The sequence below is a fragment of the Perca fluviatilis genome, chromosome 17, assembly GCF_010015445.1.
Source record: "Perca fluviatilis chromosome 17, GENO_Pfluv_1.0, whole genome shotgun sequence".
NCBI classification, from domain to species: Eukaryota; Metazoa; Chordata; class Actinopteri; order Perciformes; family Percidae; genus Perca; species Perca fluviatilis.
Genome location: NC_053128.1, coordinates 6,881,066 through 6,904,197, shown reverse-complemented (window position 1 = coordinate 6,904,197; position 23,132 = coordinate 6,881,066). Strand labels below are relative to the sequence as shown.

Sequence of the window (23,132 nt, the reverse complement as noted above, 5' to 3'; positions counted from 1 at the left end):
TGCAATGATATTGGTTTAAAAGCAACCCATGATTTTTTTGGTGTAGAAACGAGTCCAGTTTGACCCCGAGGACAACAGGAGGTTTTCAAATGAATATTTTGCATTCCTCTTGTATTCATGTGTAGCCTATTCCACCTCTGTGTCATTCATACAGCTACATTTCTTCATATTTAGAATAATAGATGTCTTTTGTCTATTCATTTTTCTGGTGCAGAATTCTTCCAGTTTATCCCCTAGAAAAAACATAGGAACTGGCGACAAAAAGCCGACAGCTGTGTGTGTCCAGCTCGGCCCCCACAGCGGCACCGTCTTCACCTCGACACATTCACACAACCTGGCAACGTGTGCAGCTTTTTCCTACAAAACCAGCTGAGCGATTCCCCAACATGCTGGAGCATCAGCAGCCTTTTTTTTTTTTTTTTTTTAGACACCGATTAAAGCAGCGATATCACCTCATTTAAAAAAAAAAAAAAGGCATGCTATCACTTACTGAGGACGGCAAGCCGGGAGGGACCTTTCGAACTTTCTTCGGGTGAACCTCTGAAAGAGAAAAGGGGGGGGAAAAAAGCAACAAATGAAGACGTGAGTGAGTTTAACAGGGCAAGAGGCGTTTGATTTCTCTCTTCTTTTTTAAAAGAAGGCTCCGGTTTGATTTGTTTACATTTAATCGATCACCCAGGGAGGAAAGAGCGAGGCCGCTGACCGCCGTCGACGCGTTTGCAAAGGAAGCTTTCACAAGCGCCGCACAATAGGACGCAGGAAACAAAAAAAGAAAAGAAAAGACGGACCACATAAAAGGACGGGGTGGATTTTTTTTTCTCTTTTTTTTGGTTTGATAAAAGGAAAGGGCAGCCCTTGACGTGTTTATTTTATTCTTCAGGGTTTCTCTCAAGGGGAGCGAGGGAGCAGTCTATTAACTGGGAAGGTAAGACTTTGATAGAAAAATGAAAGGGCACTTTTATTTTTATTTTGGCCCAGAGTCGTCGTGTGCGTAAGCGTGTGTGTGAGTTAGCGTGCGCGTGCGTGTGTGTGTGTGTGTGTGTGTGTGTGTGTGTGTGTGTGTGTGTGTGCGTGTGTGCATGTGTGTGTGCGTCCTCCCAAGGCTAACATTACCAAGGCTACATCACGGCCACTATTGTCCTGTTTTCTAAAAGACTTCCCTGTATTTTTTTGTTGTTGCTCAAAGTCCCCTTTCAAAGCACCGACACACACACACACACACACACACACACACACACACACACACCGACAAACAGGACAGACACTAACACGCACTCGCAATGCTCGGCCTTCTAAACAAGAAAACAGTGTGGTCTGGGATCAGTGCAAGTTCAAATGTTTGACATGGAAGCGAAGGAAGACGATAGACACGCTGCTTCATTTCTTCACTCTAATTATGAGAATAATGAGTATGTATAATGACATTAAGGCCGAAAATCTGAAAAAAAAGTGACAAAACATCCAGATTTAGACAACCCCAGTGCAAATAGAAAACAAATAAAAAAAATAGATAATCGCTGTTGTTCCCAGTGTAATTTCCATTGTTTTAGGAACTTGTATGAATCAAATGTGTGTGTGTTATTAATATGATTAGGAAAATGGCGCTTGACACCGTTAAAAAAAAAAAAAAAAAAAGTCTTCCAAAAGTTGGAGGACTGCAAAAAAGATTTTTATTTATTCATCTATTTTAAGATACATTTATTTATATGTCGTAATCAGACCAAAACAGAATCTGCAGATTTTATTTGACAGTTTTCAGCGGGGATCTAGATTGGAAGATTTTTTTTTTTTTCTTGTGCAGAAGATGTGCTGACAGCCTGAGGTTTATGTATTATTTTTTTTTATTTGCTTAAAATCTTTGGTATGGCCCTGGTCATAAATTGTGCATATTGCTCTATAAAGTGAGTGAAAGGACACCCCAAGCTCGCATTTTGAACTGTACATTTTAATTTGGGCCCAGCGTGGGGGGGACGCTTGACAGAGATTTCCAAAAATGTTTTATTTAATTTAATTTATTTTTATTATGCAACCTAGCTCAACCTGATTATAACAGCCCTGCAACATATCCTACATAGAGGTTATAACCTCTGAATGAACATTATTCTGTTTCTTTAGGCTGTAATGTAGGGTGCTACTGAATGTACTATGCTGTATGTTGTAGATATTTCTAATATTTAGGATTGTGGTATTAGACACATATATTTTAACATCTTTATTGTTATATCTTTAAGGTATTCTAGGTCCAAAAATTGTTTCTCTCTCCATGCTCTTCATTCATAAATCAGTTCTCGACAAGTGAACCCTCCCCCTAAATGAAGAAAAAAAGCAACGATATTCAACTGTGTGTGTGTGTGTGTGTGTTTGTGTGTGTGTGCGTGCGTGTGTGCGTGCCTGTGTGTGTGCGTGCGTGTGGGCGTGCGTGTGCGTATGTGTGTGTGCGTGTGTGTGTGTATGTGTGTGTCTGCGTGTGTGTGCATAGGCTTTTTTTTTTTACAAAGTTTTTGTTCCTTTTTTAAGGTTTTTGTCGCGTCTTCGATGTTTTTGTCGCTTTTTGCAACATTTTTGTTGCCTTTTTCAGAGTTTTGTGTGTGTGTGTGTGTGTGTGTGTGTGTGTGTGTGTGTGTGTGTGTGTGTGTGTGTGTGTGTGTGGCGGGTCAAACATGACCCAAAGACAATCTTTGTTCTTTGGATGTGTACACAGAAATATGACTAAAGGCAATTACTCACTTTTTCTAAAGTTTAGGTGGGGTCATTCTAGGAAAATCCATAAAATTTCAAGGGTTAAAAAAAAAAAAGTAAAATAGGTTACCAAACGGAAATTCACATCTATGATGTCATGAGAATTTTAGAGAGTAGAAAAATATGGTCCCAAGCCAGAAAATGTGCAGAAAGCTGAGCCTAAGTCGTCCTCTCGTTGTGAGACCTTTTGTAATAGAGGAAGCAGTTTAATGAGCGAACGTGTCGCTGTGTGTCTCTCTCTGTGTGAGTTCACAGTGTCTGTGTAAGGGGGAGTGTGTGAGTTCACAGCGTCTGTGTAAGGGGGAGTGTGTGTGTGAGCGCCGTCTCACCCATGGCGTCCATAGGCAGCGGTCTCCTCCGCGGGTTGGAGCCGTAGTGCTGGTAGTACTGACCGGCCGGCTTGGTGGGCGACGCCGCGCCGGGACTCCCCAAACCCATCTCGCCACCCAGTATCGACTGGTTGAGAGACACCGAGACAGACAGAGACACAAGCAAAGAAAGAGAGAGAGAGAGAGAGAGAGAGAGAGAGAGAGAGAGAGAGAGAGAGAGAGAGAGATTGTTAATGTGTGTGGCCTCGCGACTCAAAAGACCCAGAAGGACGCACCGTTCCCCCACAAGGAAATGAGAACAAAACACAAAAACATATTCCAGGTTTCTATAGATCCTGAAGACTGTAGCACAGAGACAAGCCAGCCATAACAGAATATAATATTACCTTTAATTAGGATATTACAAATTTTGTAATATAGATAATAAGAATCCGTTCAACTAAGATGACTTTTTCAGTGTTGGAGTTCAAGATGTTGATGGCTGTTTTACTAGATTGTTGGGTTACACTTTACTTGAAGGTCATAACATAAGAGTGACATGACACTGTCACATGTGTCATGTGACACTGTCATGTGACACTGTCATGTGTCTTATGTGACACTGTCATGTCACATAAGAGTGACATGACACTGTCATGAACGTTAATGACATAACGCTTCTTTTAGTGTCATTTGGTTTTTGTCATGACAAGTTAGAGTTAGGGTTCACGTGTTCATGACACTGTCATGTCACTCTTATGTAGATACCTTTAAGGAAAGCGTTACCGAATGTTGTGAGAGACATTTTTGGAATATTTCAATGATACAGTCACGATGCTGAAGTTTGTCATTTCGAGGCAAGCTGGAACGTTGTCAGTAGTGTTGTGTGGATTGTTTATTATTCCCACAAAGAGCAGCCACAGACAACATGCACATACATAACAGCACACAAGCCTACACACAGGCCTACACCCCAGAGGGTAGATAAATGATAATCAAGAAATAGATTGGATCCATTTAAAAGTCCAAAATGCAGAAGGGATGAAAAGAATTAGAGTGGCGATTAGTTTTAAAAGCAGGTCGAATATAACAACGTCGTGATGGCAACAGAGAAAATTCACTCTGAGGAACATGATCTGAAGATGACAAAATGCTTGATTACAAAAAGAGTTTAAATGTCTCTCTGTTTCACACCAATAATTTTTTGTTTTAGTATCTAAATCTATCCATGGAAAAAAATATTACTTTACTTGAAGGTATCTACATAAGAGTATAATGACACTGTTATGAACGTGTCATAAACATTATAAACAAGTGATAAACGTTTATGACATAACGCTTCACAAGTGTCATTTGGTTTTTGTCATGACAAGTTATGGTTAGGGTTAGGGTTCATGTGTCATGACAGTGTCATTGTGTTCATGACAGCGTCATGTCACTCTTATGTAGCTACCTTCAAGTAAAATGTTACCAAATTTTCTTTTCAGCAGATATGTTGCTCATAACAGCATAGAGCTAGCAAAGCAGTTTGGGGTTAATATTTGCGGAAATCTTTCAGTTTGGGAAATCCCACGATCTCTACAAAGCTAACGTTAGCTTAAGATGACTGGCTGACTAAACAGGGAGGGACTACAAATCGTCTCTGTTGCTTTTGTTGTAATTTTGAGAGCGAATTGCCCCACAATATGAATACAGTTTGAGTATAACTTTTATTTTGTTGGTAACCGTTGTTGTGTAATCGCAATATTACACTTGAGGGGTTGATTTAACGTCATATTATTGGCACTTCAGTGATACCATACAGACCCCGGCGGAAGCGCCTCGGTCCTAGCCGCATCACTGTCGCGCCAATAACGATGTTAAATCAAACCCTCGAGTGTAGTATGATATTGCTTGAATGTGGAAGGAATCTGAAAAATGTCGAGCATAATCAGAATGTTGAGAACATATAGAATATAGATCACTGGAAATATTGGTCACAATTGGAGTGTTGAGGATGACTGGTAACAATGTTTAGTACAGCTGTCATTGTTGATCTGATACGGTTGAATATGCCAAACAAAGTTATATTGAATGTAACTGGAACGTTGACGGGAAAATGATCTGAAATATTGGCCAGATTCTAAACACAGTGTGTGTTAGTAATGCTACAGAATGTAAGACGAGAGAATGTAAAATAACCGAAATATTGACTGCCATCAGGATTTGTTTTTGTCCAGCTCCAATCTATCTGAATCGACACTAAATGTTACGAGCAAACAAACCAGTCAAGAAAAGTAAACCCAATAGTCAGGTCACATTTGTGTTTAGGCATACGTGTCTGTGTATTACATTACACATGACCCTGTATTACTGCTCTAAATAGGTCGACAGAGTATTAATACGGAAGTCCATGTCTGTCAATATTAAAATGAAATAACTGAATCAAAATGGAAACGTCAAAATGGCAAAATGTGATTTTCAATTTGATGCTTTAAAATGCACAATTACTGCCAAAATTGAAACTCCATTAAAACATGTTTGTGCAGTTTAAAGCATACAAAAAGATAACGACAGACATACATATAGACAGATAGATAGATATAGATAGATAAAGACAGACAGAAAGACAGACAGATATATAGATAGATAGATAGATAGATAGATAGAGACAGATAGAAAGAAAGAAAGATAGATAGATAGATAGACAGATAGATAGAGATGGATGGATGGATAGATAGATAGATAGATAGATAGATAAAGACAGACAGACAGATAGACAGACAGACAGATAGATAGATAGAGACAGATAGAAAGAAAGATAGATAGACAGATAGATAGATAGATAGAGATGGATGGATGGATGGATAGATAGATAGATAGATAGATAGATAGATAGATAGAGACAGACAGACAGACAGACAGACAGACAGACAGACAGATAGATAGATAGATAGATACAGACAGATAGATAGAAAGCTAGATAGACAGATAGACAGATAGATAGAGATGGATGGATAGATAGATAGATAGATAGATAGATAGATAGATAGAGACAGACAGACAGACAGACAGACAGAAAGATAGAAAGATGGATAGATAGATCAATCGATTGATCGATCAACAGCAGAAAAGCCAAATGAATAAAGAAATAACTGCCCACTGGATGTGATTTCGAAGCCGTCTAACTTCCAGGAACAAAGTTAACTCCCGACGCCGAGCTGAGAACGAAGAATCAAACGGTGGCATGTGACGGTATTTACCTCCTCATGCTGCTCGGCGTGGAGACGCTCGTCTCCCCCAGCTCCACAGCTCAGAGTCTTAACTTCTCTGCTCTCGGCTGCTTCCTCCCTCCTCTAACTGGGACTCTTTGTCACGGCTCAAACTTAGCAAACCGCTCACACATTGTCCCGCTAATCAACGACTCGGCAGCAACAAGTGGCGTCTGGGCTGATTTGGAGAGAAGAGAACGCTTGAATAAAAGGCAGACAGAAGGATGGAGGAGAGGGTCTTTCTTTCTTTCTTTCTTTTTTAAAGTGGCACAAAAAGTTAGCAAAGGAGGGAAGAGGTGAAAAAGAGCCTTCAAATAGACTCCACCGCTACTCCGTTAAAGTGTAGATATTTTTCCCCCCCCAGCTTTCTCGTTAAGTAATTAGTGCGCAGTGTATTTAAAGCAGAGGGTGGAGGATTGTGTTTGGAGGGGGGGGGATGGATGTTTGGAGGGGCTAATCTGAATTCTGATCTGCGCGTCCGTCCTCTCCGTGGCTGAATACAAAAGTTAGCTTGGCACTGCAGGGCCAAGGAAGGCTTTTCTCATGCTAAACAGGGCCTAAGTAGGCCAATTACAGGGCCAGCCTCGGTCTCGGAGCCATTCACCGGCTTAAAACAAAAGGGCCCTTGTCTTAAATAAAGTCAGTCACACACACAGAGAGGGAAAGGGAGTCAGACACAAAGACACACACACACACACACACACACACACACACACAATCACACACCGATTCAGTCATCCTGTTCCTCTGCCCGTGTGTGTGTCTGTGTGTGTGTGAGAGTGTGTGTGTGTGTGTGTGTGTGTGTGTGTGTGCATGTGTCGTCGAGGGTAAAAGGGGGTTCCCACTAAAACAAAAAGGGTCTCATTGATTGTGGCGCTTTTCTTTCTTTGCTGTTCTTTGTTTTTCTCTTCTCGTACTCGTACAATCCAGGCCAGGCCAGGCCAGGCCAGGCCAGGCCAGACCGGTCGCCCCGGCAACTATAGACGAACTGGAGGAGAGACAAAATGCCCGTCTGTCTCTCTGTCTGTCTCTCTTTACCTGCTCGTCTCGCTGTCTCTGCAGCGTTACTTCATTACACACTATCTGCAATACAATTGCGTTATTGTGGATACCAAGACGGGAGTAGTCAGATTAAGGTGTTAAAGGGGCGTTCCGGGAATTTTGCGTTTCACTTGCATAACGTTGGGTGACCAGTGTGAGATAGATTGGAAAAAGAATAGTAAAAATTGAAGCAGCAGAGGCTGAGATATCCTGAGTTTTAGCCGCTTGTATGGGTCAAGCTCCAAAAACCACCGGATCCTACATTTCCCATAATGCAATGCAATTGATAGCTGTTTTCCCCTGCTTGGTAAACAACTCCAAAAAAACCCAGTTTGCAACACAAGCCTTCGGTTATACAGTACATTTAAAGTCAGTTACTATTACAAGCATATACATTAAAGGGGCTGTGCTCGGGAAACTGTCACAGACCTTTACCCCTCCTCGGGCTAAATGCTAACATCAGCATGCTAATGTGCTCCTAATGGCAATGATAACGTGCTGATGTTTAGCAGGTTTAATGTTTACCATGTTCAGCCTCTTCATATAGCGTGTTAGAATGGAAAATTTGTTCAAGTAATCGGTTGATTTGACATGTTGTTGAGATTTGCACGTGTCGGCTCCTCTGCGACCTACTGTTACCCATAACTCCCTGCTCTGCAGAGATCCACAGAGGTATTTATAAGTAGCTTCATATTATGTACAAATCCAGCCTTATACTGTTGTGATAATCATCAGGTTCACTCCCCCTCCCTTTGTCTCTTGCTTCTTTTACCTACAAGATCTTGTCTTTCTCTGTCTCTATGTTTCTCTCTCGCTCTCTCTCAAACAAACACACACACACACACACACACACACACACACACACACACACACACAACCAGAGGTCTGTTTCTCACAGAGCTGACTGGGCTTCGGTACCCAGCTGCTCACAGAGACGATATTAACTAAGATAGATTACCAAAGATAGAGAGAAAGAGAGAGAGAAAGAGAGAGAGAGAGAGAGAGAGAGAGAGAGAGAGAGAGGGTAAAGAAAGAGAACAGGAACTCTGAGGAAGAGAGAGATGGAGAGAGAGAACAACAGAAAAAAAGAGGAAGAGGAAGATTTTGTAGAAAAGGGTAGAGAGAGAGGGAAAGAAAAAGAGCGAGAGAGACTCAGAGCAAAGAGCAGAACGGAGATAGACATGAGAAGAACAGAATAAAACAGTTGTCAGGATGGATGGCTGACTGTGGCGTAGCAAGTAACCCCCTCCCCCTAAAACAGACAGATTGTCATTTTAACATTTCTCTTTGTGTATGGATTAAACAAGCGAGATATGACATCTTAATTAGCGAGCTCTAGAGATGTCGGTAGGTGTATTTTTTTTTTTTTACTTTGGACGGAGCCAGTTAAACTCTTTTCCCCTGCGTCCAGTCTTCATGCTAAGCTAGGCTAACCACATCCTGACTCTTTGCTTTGTACCATAGAGTCTATGCTTTGTACTCACACACAGCCATTAGAGTGTTACCTTTGGTATGACATCACTATTCCATTCAGGATGTTCCCTTTACAATAAACAAAAGGGGCATTTCTTATAAAAAAAAAAAGAGCATGATTTTTCTGTCTTCCTCTCTTTTCATTGCCCCCTCCCCTCTCATTTTCCCCCATCCTCAATTTCTAATTCTCCTACTCAACGCTGTGTCCTCATGTGACTGGAAAAGCAAAGACTGAGATGTCACCAATTTCCACCATCACAGAGAGAGAGAGAGAGAGAGAGAGAGAGAGATAGAGAGAGAAGAGAGAGAGAGAGAGAGAGAGAGAGAGGGAGGCAGGAACAAGTCATTAATTACCAGGAAGTGCTGGCGAGGCAGCGACGCACCTGTACGCCAGCTTCGCTCCAGCTGACACACACATACACACACACACATACACACACAGACACACACACACACACACACACACTCCTGAGGGAGCGAGGCCCTGAGGCTGCTACCAGAAACAGTAAAACCAGCAGAGACAACGAATAAAACTGGACTCACGGAGCCAAAACACTGTAACCACACATCACACATCAGACATTATACACATCCAGGGCTACAGCTCACATATCAATTAATCATTTACTCTATTAAATGCCAAAAACAGTAAAAAAAAAAAACTGTGACAAAAGTTCTCAGAGCCAATGGTGAACATAGGAGATTCAATTTACAACAGCCCATAAAACAGAGACAAGCAGGAAAATGCTTAGACTTGAAGAGCTGGAACCAGAGAATGTTTGACAAGATTTCTGGACTTAACTATGGGAACTCAGTGATGATTCATTTTATGCTTAGCACTATACATATTCATTGAATCTATTGTGAAATGATGCTGTTTGTATCCTGTGAGCCCCTTTCCCACTGGCCAAAACAAAAACAACCCATCTAACACCCACTAACATCTGGCTTTTGTATTCTGTGGGGACGGTTACAATCAGCAGTCATTCATGTCCATCATCGTGCAAGCTGCGCTTCAACATCGTTCCAAATTAGTCGGCACCAAGTTTGAAAGAGAGACTTGATAATTAACAGTTATGAAGAAAAAAAAAACGGAGTCACCGTAACATTTTCACTGGCCTCCAGGCTGCTTTTTTTTTTGCGTTTGGCGTTCACCAACTCTGTTTCCTACGGTGGCCGACAGGGGCAAACGCACTGCAACTTAATGAAACACACGAAAATGAATGCAACAAAAAAAAAACGCCGCATCCAGATTACACAACGGAAGTTCTCCAGGCCTCTATGGGGGGAGCGCTACGTGGAACAGCTTTTTTTTTGACCCCACTGAGAGAGAGAGCGCTCTTGTACATTTCATTTGTCCAGAGAGTCTGGCCACTCTCCACTGACAAGTGTTAACTTCCTTGAAGGCGGGTACTCTGTTGAAGTTTTAAACTATTGGTTCTACCATAACCACTCGCCAACGTTTGGTCGTGACGTCGGCTTAGCATCGCGTCAGAGCCGGCCTGACCCATAAGCGAGCTAAGTGGCTGCTTAGGAAACCGTGGCTACCAGAGGGGCCCCCAAGAGCGCTTGAAATGTCCCACAATAGAGCTCATAACAGAGCCAGTCTATTTAAAGATAGTGTTGCTGCTAATAGGTCTCAAATTAGTCTTTAAATGCTTATTTGTACATTATGAGTGCTTAAACTAATACAATACACAAATTGGTTTAGTGCCAAGTGCAGTAGTCCTGCTTAGGGCCCCCAAAAGTCTAGGGCCGGCCCTGGCTAGTGTTCGCCTTAGCCAACTCCTTCACCACTAACGGAGCGAGCTGGAAAATCTTTTCCCGGACCCCGATGGGGAGGAGGACCACGACATCATGGCCACCGACAAAACTCAGCAAAGATTGTTCTAGCCGGGGCTTTAACTTCTGGATATTCGGCGGCGTTGCCACAACGGACCGAATGGCTTCGCTCGCATCTTTCTCCGCCGTCATTGCGGAACTCCAACTCCAACTAGCGCAGGAGCTCAACGTCATCGTTCTCAGCCGCTCCCTCCGTTCACTGATTGGACCGGCCAGGCTAGGAGTACAGCAAAGCAAGGTGAGACATTAAACCAGAAAACAAGATTTCCTGCCAGTGTTCAGGTGCTCTTTAAATAATAAATCTTAAAGCCATAAACAAACTCTGGGCCCCTATCATCTCCGCCTATATTGTGTGACATTCATTTCCAATCTGTAGTTTATCAAATTACCACAAAGTAATGGCCACAGAGTGAACATGGAGCCCCGCTTAATGGGGTCCTGGACTGCCCAGTTGGTAATGTGGCCGTGAAAGAAAAACAAGACGGTGATCCTGAAGCACAACATTATCATTGAGCTTCTCCATAATGACTGAAAATGTAATTTTTTTCAAATTTTTTTTTAATACCATCTGCTGGATATGATAGGATAAAGGGGCCTTTTAGAGGGACATTAACAGCAGTACGGATGCAGTCTAATCTCTTCTTTATGTCAGTGGTTGACTGCCTCACGCTGAGAGGGAGTGTTACTGTGTCCTTATGACCCATTCAGGAACAGCAGAGGTGTCGGGTCCATGTGCTACTTCAATCATTTATTTATTATATTAAAGATTATTGTTTTGGGCTTTTTCGCCTTTAATTTGACAGGAGAGCTAGGTGAGAAAGAGAGAGAGGGGGAAGACATGGAGGAAATCGTCACAGGTCGGATTGGAACCCTGTCCTTCTGCGTCGAGGCATAAACCTCTCAGTATATGTGCGCCTGCTCTACCACCGAGCCAACCCGGCCACTACTGCAATCATTTTAATACTACAAAATGCCCCCCAAAAAACTTGAATTATTAAAGATGTATCCATGCTACAATTACAGGTTCTGACCCCTTGAGCAAGGCACTAACATTAGACATTAGAGGTTCAATTCCCTCTGAAGTGGCAAAGACGATTAGCTTAAAATCCTTAACAAAGTCAATTTGTGGCAAGTTCAAACAGGCAATTACACCCAAGGTAAGGACAGAGCTGATTACTTGACACCATCAAAGTTAAAGACTGAGACAGCCAATCATGTCGCAGAACCGCCATGCCAACACACACACACACAAAGAAAACGGGCAATGAACATCAGCGCATTGGAGTCTCTGAAACACCAGCTGCGGCATGTGTGTGTGTGTGTGTGTCTGTGTGTGGTTGTGTGTTTAGAATGATTTCGGAGCAAGTAAAAACCTCAGAGACAGCCAACATACACACACACAGACACACACACACACATACACACACTCATCTGCAGTGGCATTCGAAGCAGCAAGGGATCGACTTGCCAATGACAACTTCCTCCATCTTCTAACCACTTCGCACACACGCACGCACACATGCATACGAACAGACGCACACGCAAAATGACACACACTTCACTCGAACACAAATACACACACACACACACAAAGCGGTTCAAAGCATTTCTCCTTAATTAGCGTTCAACGCTTGGCTTGACAAATAAATAGTGATCATTTAAGAACACTAAGAGAGGAATCAGACAGCACATTACACCTCACAGGATCTGGCAGCTTCCCGCACGCAATTAAAACATGAGAGACAGTAGTTCAGAGGGAGGAGAGAGAGAAAGGTAGGAAAGATGGAAACACAACTGGGGAGACAAGTAAGTGGGGTAGGAAGGGGGTTAGAAGGGGAGAAAAGAACTTAGGGGGAGAGAACAAGAGGAAGGAGATAGGAATGGTGGGATGTAGGGAAAAGGGAGGGAAGGAAACAGGTAAGGACGGTGAAGCAAGAGTAGGAAGTACAACAGAAGTAGGAATGGAAGTCGGTAAACTGATAAAGAATGGAGGGACATGTTGAAGGGAAGGAAGGAAGGATGGAAGTTGAGAAGAGGAACAAAAAAACAAGCAGGGACGGAAGGAGGTCAATAGAAAAAGAGACGTAGAGAACGAAAGCGGAAAAGGACAAGGAAGAACAGAGCGATGAAGGGAAGGAAGGAGGGAAATGGGAAGAAAGGAAAAAAAGGTAGGAGGGGAAGTAGGAAATGTAAGAAGGAAAGAAGTAAAACAAAAGGGATGAAAGTAAGAAGGGAAGGAAGAAGGGAACGAGGAGGAAAAGGAGGAGGGGGAGCAGGAAAGAGGGAGGTAGATACATGAAAATAAAGCAGGGAGGAAAGTAAAGAGGTAGGGAAGGAGACAGAAGTTCATAAGGAAGGGCAGAAAAGAAGGAAAAGTAGGACCAATGGAATGAAGTAAGAGGAAAAGGTGAAGGAGGGAGAAAGTGAAAAAGAATGGAAGAGAAGGATAAGGAGGGAGAGGAAAGGGGAGAAAGGGAAGAGGGAAACAAGACGTGGAAGCAGAGGCAGTGCAGGAAAGGGAGGGAAAGTACATGACGGACTGATGGAGGGGAGAGAAAAGGGGATCATCAGGGAAGAATGGGGAGGAGACAGGACGTACATGAATGATAGATGGAGAGACAGATTAATACTCAAAGATGAAAAGAGAGATGAAAAGAGAATGAGGAATTGGCTTCCGTGCGGTGCCATCTTGAACTGATCGCTCCCATCATGCCTCAGTCCCAGCTGCCTTCACTCTGTAGTTGTGGAACCATTTTAGTCGTTATAACCAGGAACAAACACATACAGGGCTGTAGAAATACAACTTATAAAATGGACATCCTTATTTCTGAGGTCTAAACACATCTCAGGCCCCTCATTTTGTATTTAATTATTATTTAATTTAATTATTAAGGTTCAAACACTTCATTTTTGTGACTTTTTATGCACTCATTTGTGCTGGATTGTCCATATTAACCTTGGTGTGTAAGAAATAGTTTTTGTGCTTTTAAGGCCGTACATCCATTCCACCCCAAAAAAAACTGTCCAAGGCCTAGGTTTATATTTCTCTCTCTCTTGAAAGGAGGTTCAAGGCCTGTGGGATCCAGGAAGTTGTTGCTTCATCTGTCACAGATAAGAATCCGAGAGAAGTTCAGCAGAACTAAGCTCTGATGAAGGAAACACACACGAAAAATATATCAGCTCGCTTTCCCACATCTCATGGATCAAGACTGTGTGTGTGTGTGTGTGTGTGTGTGTGTGTGTGTGTGTGTGTGGTGTAATATCGAGCTTAAATACAGATCTTCTTATTGTGTAGCAGTGTATGCAGTGTATTTTTTGTGTATTGTGTGTGTGTTGTGTGTATTAGTTTTAGCAGTATTATGTGTGTGTGTGTGCATGTAGGAATCAGAGCTAAAATACAGATTCATAAATTGTTAGCGATACGTATGTATTGTATTTGTATATCTATTATGTGTGTGTGTGTGTGTGTGTGTGTGTGTGTGTGTGTGCGTGTAAGAATCAGAGCTAAAACACAGATTCATAACTTGTTAGCGTATGCATCCGTGTGTGTGTGTGTGTGTGTGTGTGTGTGTGTATAAGTTTTAGCAGTATTGTGTGTGTGTGTGTGTGTGTGTGTGTGTGTGTGTGTGTGTGTGTGCATGTAAGAATCTGAGCTAAAATACAGATTCATAACTTGTTAGCGTATGCATCAGTGTATGTGTGTGTGTGTGTGTGTATTAGTTTTAGCACTATTATGTGTGTGTGTGTGCATGTAAGAATCAGAGCTAAAATACAGATTCATAACTTGTTAACGTATGCATCAGTGTATGTGTGTGTGTGTGTGTGTATTAGTTTTAGCACTATTATGTGTGTGTGTGTGCATGTAAGAATCAGAGCTAAAATACAGATTCATAACTTGTTAGCGTATGCATCAGTGTGTGTGTGTGTGTGTGTGTGTGTGTATTAGTTTTAGCAGTATTATGTGTGTGTGTGTGTGTGTGTGTGTGTAAGAATCAGAGCTAAAACATAGATTCATAACTTGTTCGTGCATGCATCAGTGTGTGTGTGTGTGTGTGTGTGTGTTTGTGTGTGTGTGAGAGCGCTGTAGTGTAGGAGTGACAACTTAGTTATGTTCTGTGTCTGTTACCAGCTGTTGTACTTCACTCGCAGTTTCTGTGTGTGTGTGTGTGTGTGTGTGTGTGTGTGTGTGTGTGTGTGTGTGTGTGTGTGTGTGTGTGTGTGTGAGATAGCATGCTGTTTGATGTTAGACACATCAGAGAGGGGAGAGGGTTAACTTCACTGACAGAGACAGAGAGTATAGCTCCCCGGTTTGCTTCCGTGATGCCTGACGAGAAACAAACAAATAGAGTCGACTGCTGCACGAAACCAAGTACCTCCGCCCAAATGGAAAAAAGCGTGCAGGGTTTCCTCTCAACACTTTGATTTTCACATTAAAACACATAGTGTCAGTGATGGGATAAGTCTTTAGAGCACATGTGTCAAACTCAAGGCCTGAGGGCCAAATCCGGCCCCTCGCAGGTTTTGATCCAGCCCACATTTCAATTTAGATTCACAATAAATCTCTAGTTTTTGTCGCTTTTTTCCAAAGTACTCAATGTTTTGCCACTTTCTTGGACGTTTTTGGTGCTTTTTACGATGTTTTTGGCACTTTCTGATGTTTTTGGCACTTTTCCAGACAATGTTGACGCTTTTTACAATGTTTTTGGCACTTTCTGATGTTTTTGGTTCTTTTTCCAGACAATTTTGATGGAAGTCCTGTCTCCTAAAAATGACATTCCCATATAACTAAACTGCATGGTCAACTTGGATTTTGTTTTTGATGCATCACAAATACGTTTCTAATCAATATCCGCGTTTAAAGTCTGCGTAGGGAGGAGGTCGGGGGTGGATGGATGGGTCAAACAAACACAGGACTTTCACCCGCAGGAGTTCGCTGTTTGTGTCCCGTGTGAAAGCAAAAGCCAACGTTGACTTATTTGAACTTACTTTTCTTTTTTACGTACCTCATTTTAAGTACTTAACTTACCTAAAAAATGTAGTCATTTTATCCCGAACCACAATCTTTTCTTAAACCTAACCAAGTACTCGTGGCCGGGTTGGGTCAGTGGGTAGAGCAGGTGCACGTATACTGCGAGGCTTATGCCTCGACGCAGAGGTCCAGGGTTTGAGTCTGACCTGTGACAATTTCCTGCATGTCTTCCCCCTCTCTCTCCCCTTTCTCACATAGCTGTCCTGTCCAATAAAGGTCCCATGACATGGTGCTCTTTGGATGCTTTTATATAGGCCTTAGTGGTCCCCTAATACTGTATCTGAAGTCTCTTTTATATAGGCCTTAGTGGTCCCCTAATACTGTATCTGAAGTCTCTTTTATATAGACCTTAGTGGTCCCCTAATACTGTATCTGAAGTCTCTTTTATATAGGCCTTAGTGGTCCCCTAATACTGTATCTGAAGTCTCTTTTATATAGGCCTTAGTGGTCCCCTAATACTGTATCTGAAGTCTCTTTTATATAGACCTTAGTGGTCCCCTAATACTGTATATGAAGTCTCTTTTATATAGGCCTTAGTGGTCCCCTAATACTGTATCTGAAGTCTCTTTTATATAGACCTTAGTGGTCCCCTAATATACTGTATCGAAGTCTCTTTTATATAGACCTTAAGTGGTACCCTAATACTGTATCTGAAGTCTCTTTGCATAGATCTTAGTGGTCCCCTAATACTGTATCTGAAGTCTCTTTCCCGAAATTCAGCCTTGGTGCAGAATTACAGCCACTAGAGCCAGTCCCACAATGAGCTTTCCTTAGGATGTGCCATTTCTGTGTCTGTAGCTATTGAGGAGGAGAAAGGGGGGGGGGGCAAGGTGGAGGGTTAGGGTGTGGCCTTGACCAACTGTCACTTTGCTCGTTTGAAAGCCATGATGTCTCTCTTAAAAAAAAAAAAAACCTAACCAGGTACTTTTGTTGCATGAACACATTCTGCACTGCAGATTGCTCGTGTTGCTGGACATTTGCACAAAGGAGTGTGCATAACTCTTTGTATGACGATAGGTTGAAGCCTGGATGATATTCACCAGAACGCATGCCATGTTTTTGTGATAATCATGGAATTGTTGCGTTTGTATTATTTAAACGCTCACGTCACAATGCTAACATTTTGAACTTACCAAGTAGTTGCAGTACGAAGACTGAGAGTCTTTATGATTTGGGTTAAATTATTTAACTGGACTTGTAACATGTTTAGAGCTAAACTGTCATCTAAAGGTATGCTTTAACCCTCGTGTTGTCTTCCCGTCGACCACGCACCTTTTTGTTTTTCTCGGTCAAAATTTAAAATTAAAATGTTTGGTTTTTTTCAACATTTTGGTCGTCTTTTTCGACACTTTTGTCAGTTTATTTGTCACTGCTTTGATGTTTTTTTGTCACTTTTTTCAACGTTCTTTTATCAACTTTTTTTTTCAAATGCTATAAAATTGAATAAAACACCCAAATTCAATAAAAGTATTGAACTGATCATTTATTTTACTTGTGAAGAGCGTTGTAGGGAACCATCCACGTTACTTTTATTTTTGAAAATTTGGTTGAAAGAAACCCATATTTCTGATATAGAAACTTTTTGAAAATGGGTCAAATTTGACTTCGAGGACAACAGGAGGGTTAACACTAAATGAAATCAGCTGATCCTTTGGGATGCCAAAACTGTGTGTTTAAAGTCGTGGATATTCCTCTACAACCATAACTAAAGGAGCCCAGTAGCTCCATCACGTCATAATAGTACCGGGTGGTCCTGACACTTCTGAACGTTCATAGAATGGATACCACACACAGACTGTCATCTGTCATGATGATGTATCAACACGCACACACAGACTGCGTGAGCCCAGCGGCGCACGTTAGCGTGCGTTTGTGATCGATAGTCAAATAAAATAGTGTCGATCTGTGCGGCCGGCAAATGAGACTAAACGATGGCGGAGTCTCCTGAGAGCAACGAGCAGCTGGATCAGTGTGTGTGTGTAAGTGTGAGTGTGTGTGTGTGTGTGTGTGTGTGTTCAGGGCTGGAGAGCAGCTGCGAGTGGAACATCTCACCACACACAGAGTTGCACAGGATGAATTGATGGATGGATATAAGAAGAGGAGAGTTATTTCTGATAGATAAATAGCTAGCTGGCTAGATAGATAGATAGATAGATAGATAGATAGATAGATAGATAGATAGATAGATAGATAGATAGATAGATAGATAGATAGATTTGGCCAATCAGGACAAACTAAGGCCAACAGATTCTTTAATATTTCCCTCCATGTAAACAGTCTTTGACTCGCCTTTTTTTTTTTTTTTTTTTCTTGACTTCAGACCAGCTGTTGGGGGCTTGTACTTCCTGCTGCCATGCCATTGGTCAGAAAACCGCCAATGGGGACAGGCTCAGAGGACAGACAGAATGAAGTGACGATGAACACACACACACACACGCACCCTCGGTAACCGGATTCCACTGCAAAGCCCACGCACAGGAACCGTCGGCCTTCCAGGGGGAACGAGGACTGTCGCTCACACACAGACACGCACGCACACACACACGCACACACACACACAGACACACACACAGTAATGCCTGGCCTCCACACAGCCACATTCCACAGATATTTAGAAATGTTGCATCTTGAGAAAGAGACAGAGAGAGAGACAGAGAGAGAGAGAACGAGAGAGAGAGAGAAAGAAAGAGAGCGCGAGAGAGAGACAGACAGACAGACAGACAGACAGAGACAGTCAGAGAGAGTAAGAGACAGCAAAAGACAGAAAAAGAGAGCAAAGCAACAGGGCACGGCGACATGAAGAGAAAAAGGACAGACAGAAAATGGGAAAGAGAGACGGAGAAGAGATGGAGAAAGAACTGAGAGAAATGATACATCAACAGGTAGCTCAACAAGGGAAAAAGGAACGCGTCATTCAAGAAAATGTTTTGTATCTTTTGTATGCTTATCCTCAACCTCTCTTTCCTGTCAGGTTTGCTCACACGAGCGTACGAGCCAGGTTCACCAAACGCATTAGCATAGTGGACCTAAAATTGCCTGTTCTGCTCTGTTTGTGGGCAAGTTACATTCCCCAAAATAGGCTTCTAAAAAGAAGAATTTCACACATAAGTCCTGTTTCGGAAATCACAAAAACTTACTTATGACAAATGTAGTGCCAGTAACTGTATTAAAGGGCCAGAAATAATTAGAAGAGATTAAAAGTACAGCTGTCAATGGCGTGTCCTCAGAGCAGAGCTGTACTGGGACAGAAGTTAAGAGGGAATGATTTGGTATGAGGTTAGCTACCAACAAAAGCAAAGCGCTCCATGACTTTTACGAGAGGTGGACATGGGACAGTCTGGGTGATATTAGAGGAGAGAATGTTAACAGCCTACAGTAGCTGCTGTTACAATGTCAGCTGTTATAAGGGAGGATGATCCTGGACTCAGACCTGCAGAAAGACCCTGAGGAAGCTGTTTTCCGACTGAACTGAAGAAGTTGCAGGGATGAAATTAGCCAATAAACAAGATAACATATCAGTGATCGATGAGAATGAGGCCAAAATAATCTTAAATCATTCTTATGTGCGCCGTATGTATGTATGTATGCTTGAGAATGAATAGGTTTGTACAATTATTTGTTGCATGAGGCCTGTCCCTTTTGCCTGTGAAAATGAAAAGCTTGAACTCAGAACTGTAAAGGTCTTTTTTTTTTTTTTAACATGCGACCAGGGATGCACCAAATCCAGGAATCGGCTTCGGCTGAATATTGGGCTTTTTGAGAGTTTTTTTTCCAGCGAACCGAACCCTACGGGCTGGTCGACGTAAAGACGCCGCCGTTGATTACGGGAAGGTGTTTACGTAGGTGGAGCGTTCAATGCAGTAGGCTGTGAGAAAGTGGACATGGAACAGAAAAAGTGTTGTTTGGCATTACTTTCAGCCAAAAGAAGGCCATTCAAGATCAGCTCCATGTTCAATTTGCAATGCTGACTTGTCTCGCTGTTAAAATATTTGCGTATGAAACATCCGAAAGAATACGAGTTGTGCACGAAGGAATCTACAGACAGCAGCCAAAATGCAGCAACTTCAGGTACAGCAAAGGAAGGACAGTCACAGCTAAAAACTTGTGTTAAGCAGATGACCATTACCAGCTTTGCTAGCCCTACACCAAAAAAACAGTGGGCCACGAGCCAAAGCCATTCATGCAGCAATTGGGAAAATGATAGCCATTGACTTGCAGCAGGATTCGGTATTCGGTTTCGGATTCGGCTGAATCTTAACCAGTGGATTCAGTATTCGGCTGAACCCCAAAATCTGGATTTGGTGCATCCCTACATGCAACACTTCGCCTGGGTACTCGCTTGGATCCGCGGGGCCTCACTGCCCTCCTCATGTCAACAGGCAACGATCCGCAAGTAAACGGCAGGCGATCAATGCGTGGTAACTATGGGGATTCTGCGCACTATTGTATCAACTGAATGACATTAGTTGACTGTGCTATCAATCATATATCCCTAATCACATGTCCATTTATAACAAATGTGTGGCAAGTGGTGATCCTAGTCTTTCCTAACAACAGACTTTTTTTTATTGTTTTTGGCTAAGGTAAGCCTAATGAGCATGGACATAATTCTATAGCCTCATTTACATTCAAACGTGAAGTTATACACCCATACATCCAGTCTTGTGCCCTCTGACAAGCAAAAGCCCCACTAAACAATACTTTTAGTGTGTACAGAGCCAGCATATTTCAACATGTAAATGGACGAATTATGTGTTCATTTCAACCAAACCAGAGTAGCGATTGTTGGAACAGTGGAAAGACGAACAAAGACGGCTTTTGATAGTTATACATTGTTTCTGTTGGCTTTAAGTGAACAGAGTTTTACGATGATAAAATTACAGTTTATTTAACCCTCCTGTTGTTGATTGTATGTTTGCAAATATAATTGATCACCTTCAATGAAATGAAATGGTTTCAAATCAGTATCCTGACTAAACTCATCCACTCAACGTCCGTTCCTCTGATCTTAACTATTAGTCAAAATAATTCATAATTTCTCTCAAATATTAGGTTTAATTGCATAGAAATGAAGTTTATTGACCATGAATTCCAAAAAGTAGTGTAAAACTTGTGGTAGTAAGTTGGTGTTAGTGAAAACAAAAAAACAAAAAAAGTCAGAAAAAGGGACGAAAACGTCAAGTGTCAAAAAAAGTTTTTGACCAGGGGGGACAACACAAGGGTTGAATGGGGTCTGGTGGATTTGGCGATAGCGATTTATTAGTTTTAAACAAAAAGGATCTTACTCTTTAACAAAAAGGTCGACATCTGTAGGGATCCTTTCCATAATGATGTCAGACTTCAGGGCGTGTCAGTGGTAAAACAAGATTTCTTTTGTCGACATAAATTGAAGTTGCGCAACTGCCCAACAACTTACTTCTTGCTTAACAGTGGACCAAAGATTGTTGTTCCTATTACACACAAAAACAGAGGAAAATAGGGTCCAGGCTGCAAAAAATAAAAATAAAAAATGAAGCGACCCCCTCAAAGACAAAGAGGAAAGGAAGGACAAAAAGAGAGAGAAACTAGAACACTAAATGTGAAATCGAGATAAAGACAGAGAGACGTGTTCGGTAATAACGAGAGGACTCCCTCTCTCTGCAGAGAGGTGTTGAGCCGTCACAGAGGTGTGGAGGTCGGAGGTCAGTGGGTTTGGAGAGCCCTCAGGGTGTTTAAGGACCAGCTCGTTGAGGACTGACGAGGACTGAGCAGGAAGCTGAGGGCGACGCACCTGCTATTGTTTCAGCTGTTTACATGTTAGTCATGTAGTTAATGCTGAGTGGACCTGCAGAGCTGTAATTACTCACACTCTGATATGATATATATACTGTTTATGATTCACATGTTGGTATGTCAATATTCACATCACCATACTATGTGTGTGTGTGTGCGTGTGTTGAGAGAGTAAATGCATGGTTATAGAATATTATATATCTACATCCATGTGCTTCAATATAGGCGTGTGTGCATGTGTGTGTGTGCGCACCTTCTTTAAGGTAAATGCAGCTTCTAAGCTCCTCTGAAACCTCGCAGAGCTTCAAAACGGAGCCTTCAGCGCTTTTTACTGACTGATGTGTGATTGTGTGTGTGTGTGTGTGTGTGTGTGTGTGTGTGTGTGTGTGTGTGTGTGTGTGTGTTTAAAGGGTTAAAGGTTTTTTTTTTTTTTTTTTCATGGTGCATTCCACCAGAACCTCACATCCAGACTGCTGCTGCCTCAGCTGTAGCTGCCGGCCCACAACTAACCTACTGATCTGTGAGGCGATAACTGGATGACAGGCATGCTTTGGTGTGGCTGAGTGTGTGCGCGTGTGTGCCTGTGTGTGCGTGTGTGTGAGAGAGAGAGAGAGAGAGAGAGAAAGAAAGAAAGAGACAGAGAGAGAGATGGGGGAGGATCATCATTATCATGAACGACAGTGAGAGAGAAGAGAAAAATGTAAAGAGGGAAATTATGAAAAACAGCAGGATAAGAAGAAATAAAGAGTGAAAGAGGGGATGAGTGTGTGTGTGTGTGTGTGTGTGTGTGTGTGTGTGTGTGTGTGTGTGTGTGTGTGTGTGTGTGTGTGTGTGTGTGGCGTGTACTGGCTGTGTATTATACTACCCATGAGGGTGTTTCTGCTGTGGTTACGGGAGTTCAGGTGATACTCTCAGCAGCAGTGAAGCCACAGCAATCCCCATAAAACCAGGGATGAGCAAACAACATACTGACGGTTACCAGCGGTGGAGCTAAAAAATGTCCGGTTTGTCCCAAGGGTGGCGCTAAAAGAAAGGCCATCGAGTCATTGATGTCTAAATGGTTCAACCTCTGGGGAGCAGAAATGACATGAGTGCATTACAAAAATATCCGTCCATTGTTGATAGTTCTTATGAAAAAAAGTAAAAAAGTGCCTGAGCCCTGTCTGAGAAAGCGCAGCCCTCTCATTCATTTAAATGAGCAAAGTAACTCTGCATCGTCAGGCAAAAAAAATTCAAACCTGGCTCAACTTTTGCCGTAACACAATGTCATCTAGCAAGGTGCTGTGTTGGCCAATCACATCCGTGCAAGACAAATTCCTGGTGGGTTACTTTGTAACGCGAACGCTGTATTTTTACGGTTTACTTTGTTCCTTGTGACGAAAGATGAAATTGTTGCCACTGTGATAACTTTCCAGATTTGTTTGCTGTGCGGTGTTTTGGCATCTGACACACTTTCACTCAAACTTGACGTTGCGGATTGTATTTCATTTTCTCACTGGAACCTGCGACAACAACCCACCAACACAGCCTCTTACGTTGTTTTAACGCAGAGTGGTTTTCAGTCTGAATGTCAACTTATCCTTCCGCTACGTACTTGGTGTCAGCTAAGCTTGGTGTCTTTTGAGTAGTGAGCTGATAGGGTAAATGCTGACACGTGACATGAGGAGGTGGGGTGTA

At 42.3% G+C, this 23,132-nt stretch overlaps 1 protein-coding gene across 8 annotated transcripts in view; it reads right to left on the bottom strand.

The window, feature by feature from the left end:
- LOC120544931 (transcription factor 4-like) overlaps positions 1–23,132 on the bottom strand; it is a 403,968-nt gene that overhangs the window by 138,677 nt on the left and 242,159 nt on the right. For 7 of the 8 annotated variants that reach the window (XM_039778818.1, XM_039778815.1, XM_039778816.1 and 4 more), the window contains 2 exons: positions 3,069–3,195; positions 491–540 (listed from right to left, as the gene is read on the bottom strand). In XM_039778818.1, coding sequence (XP_039634752.1) covers positions 491–540; positions 3,069–3,195 — 177 coding nt within the window. Of the gene's footprint in view, positions 1–490; positions 541–3,068; positions 3,196–6,289; positions 6,466–23,132 lie in introns of those variants that run through there. The other variant, XM_039778822.1, reaches the window with a different exon arrangement.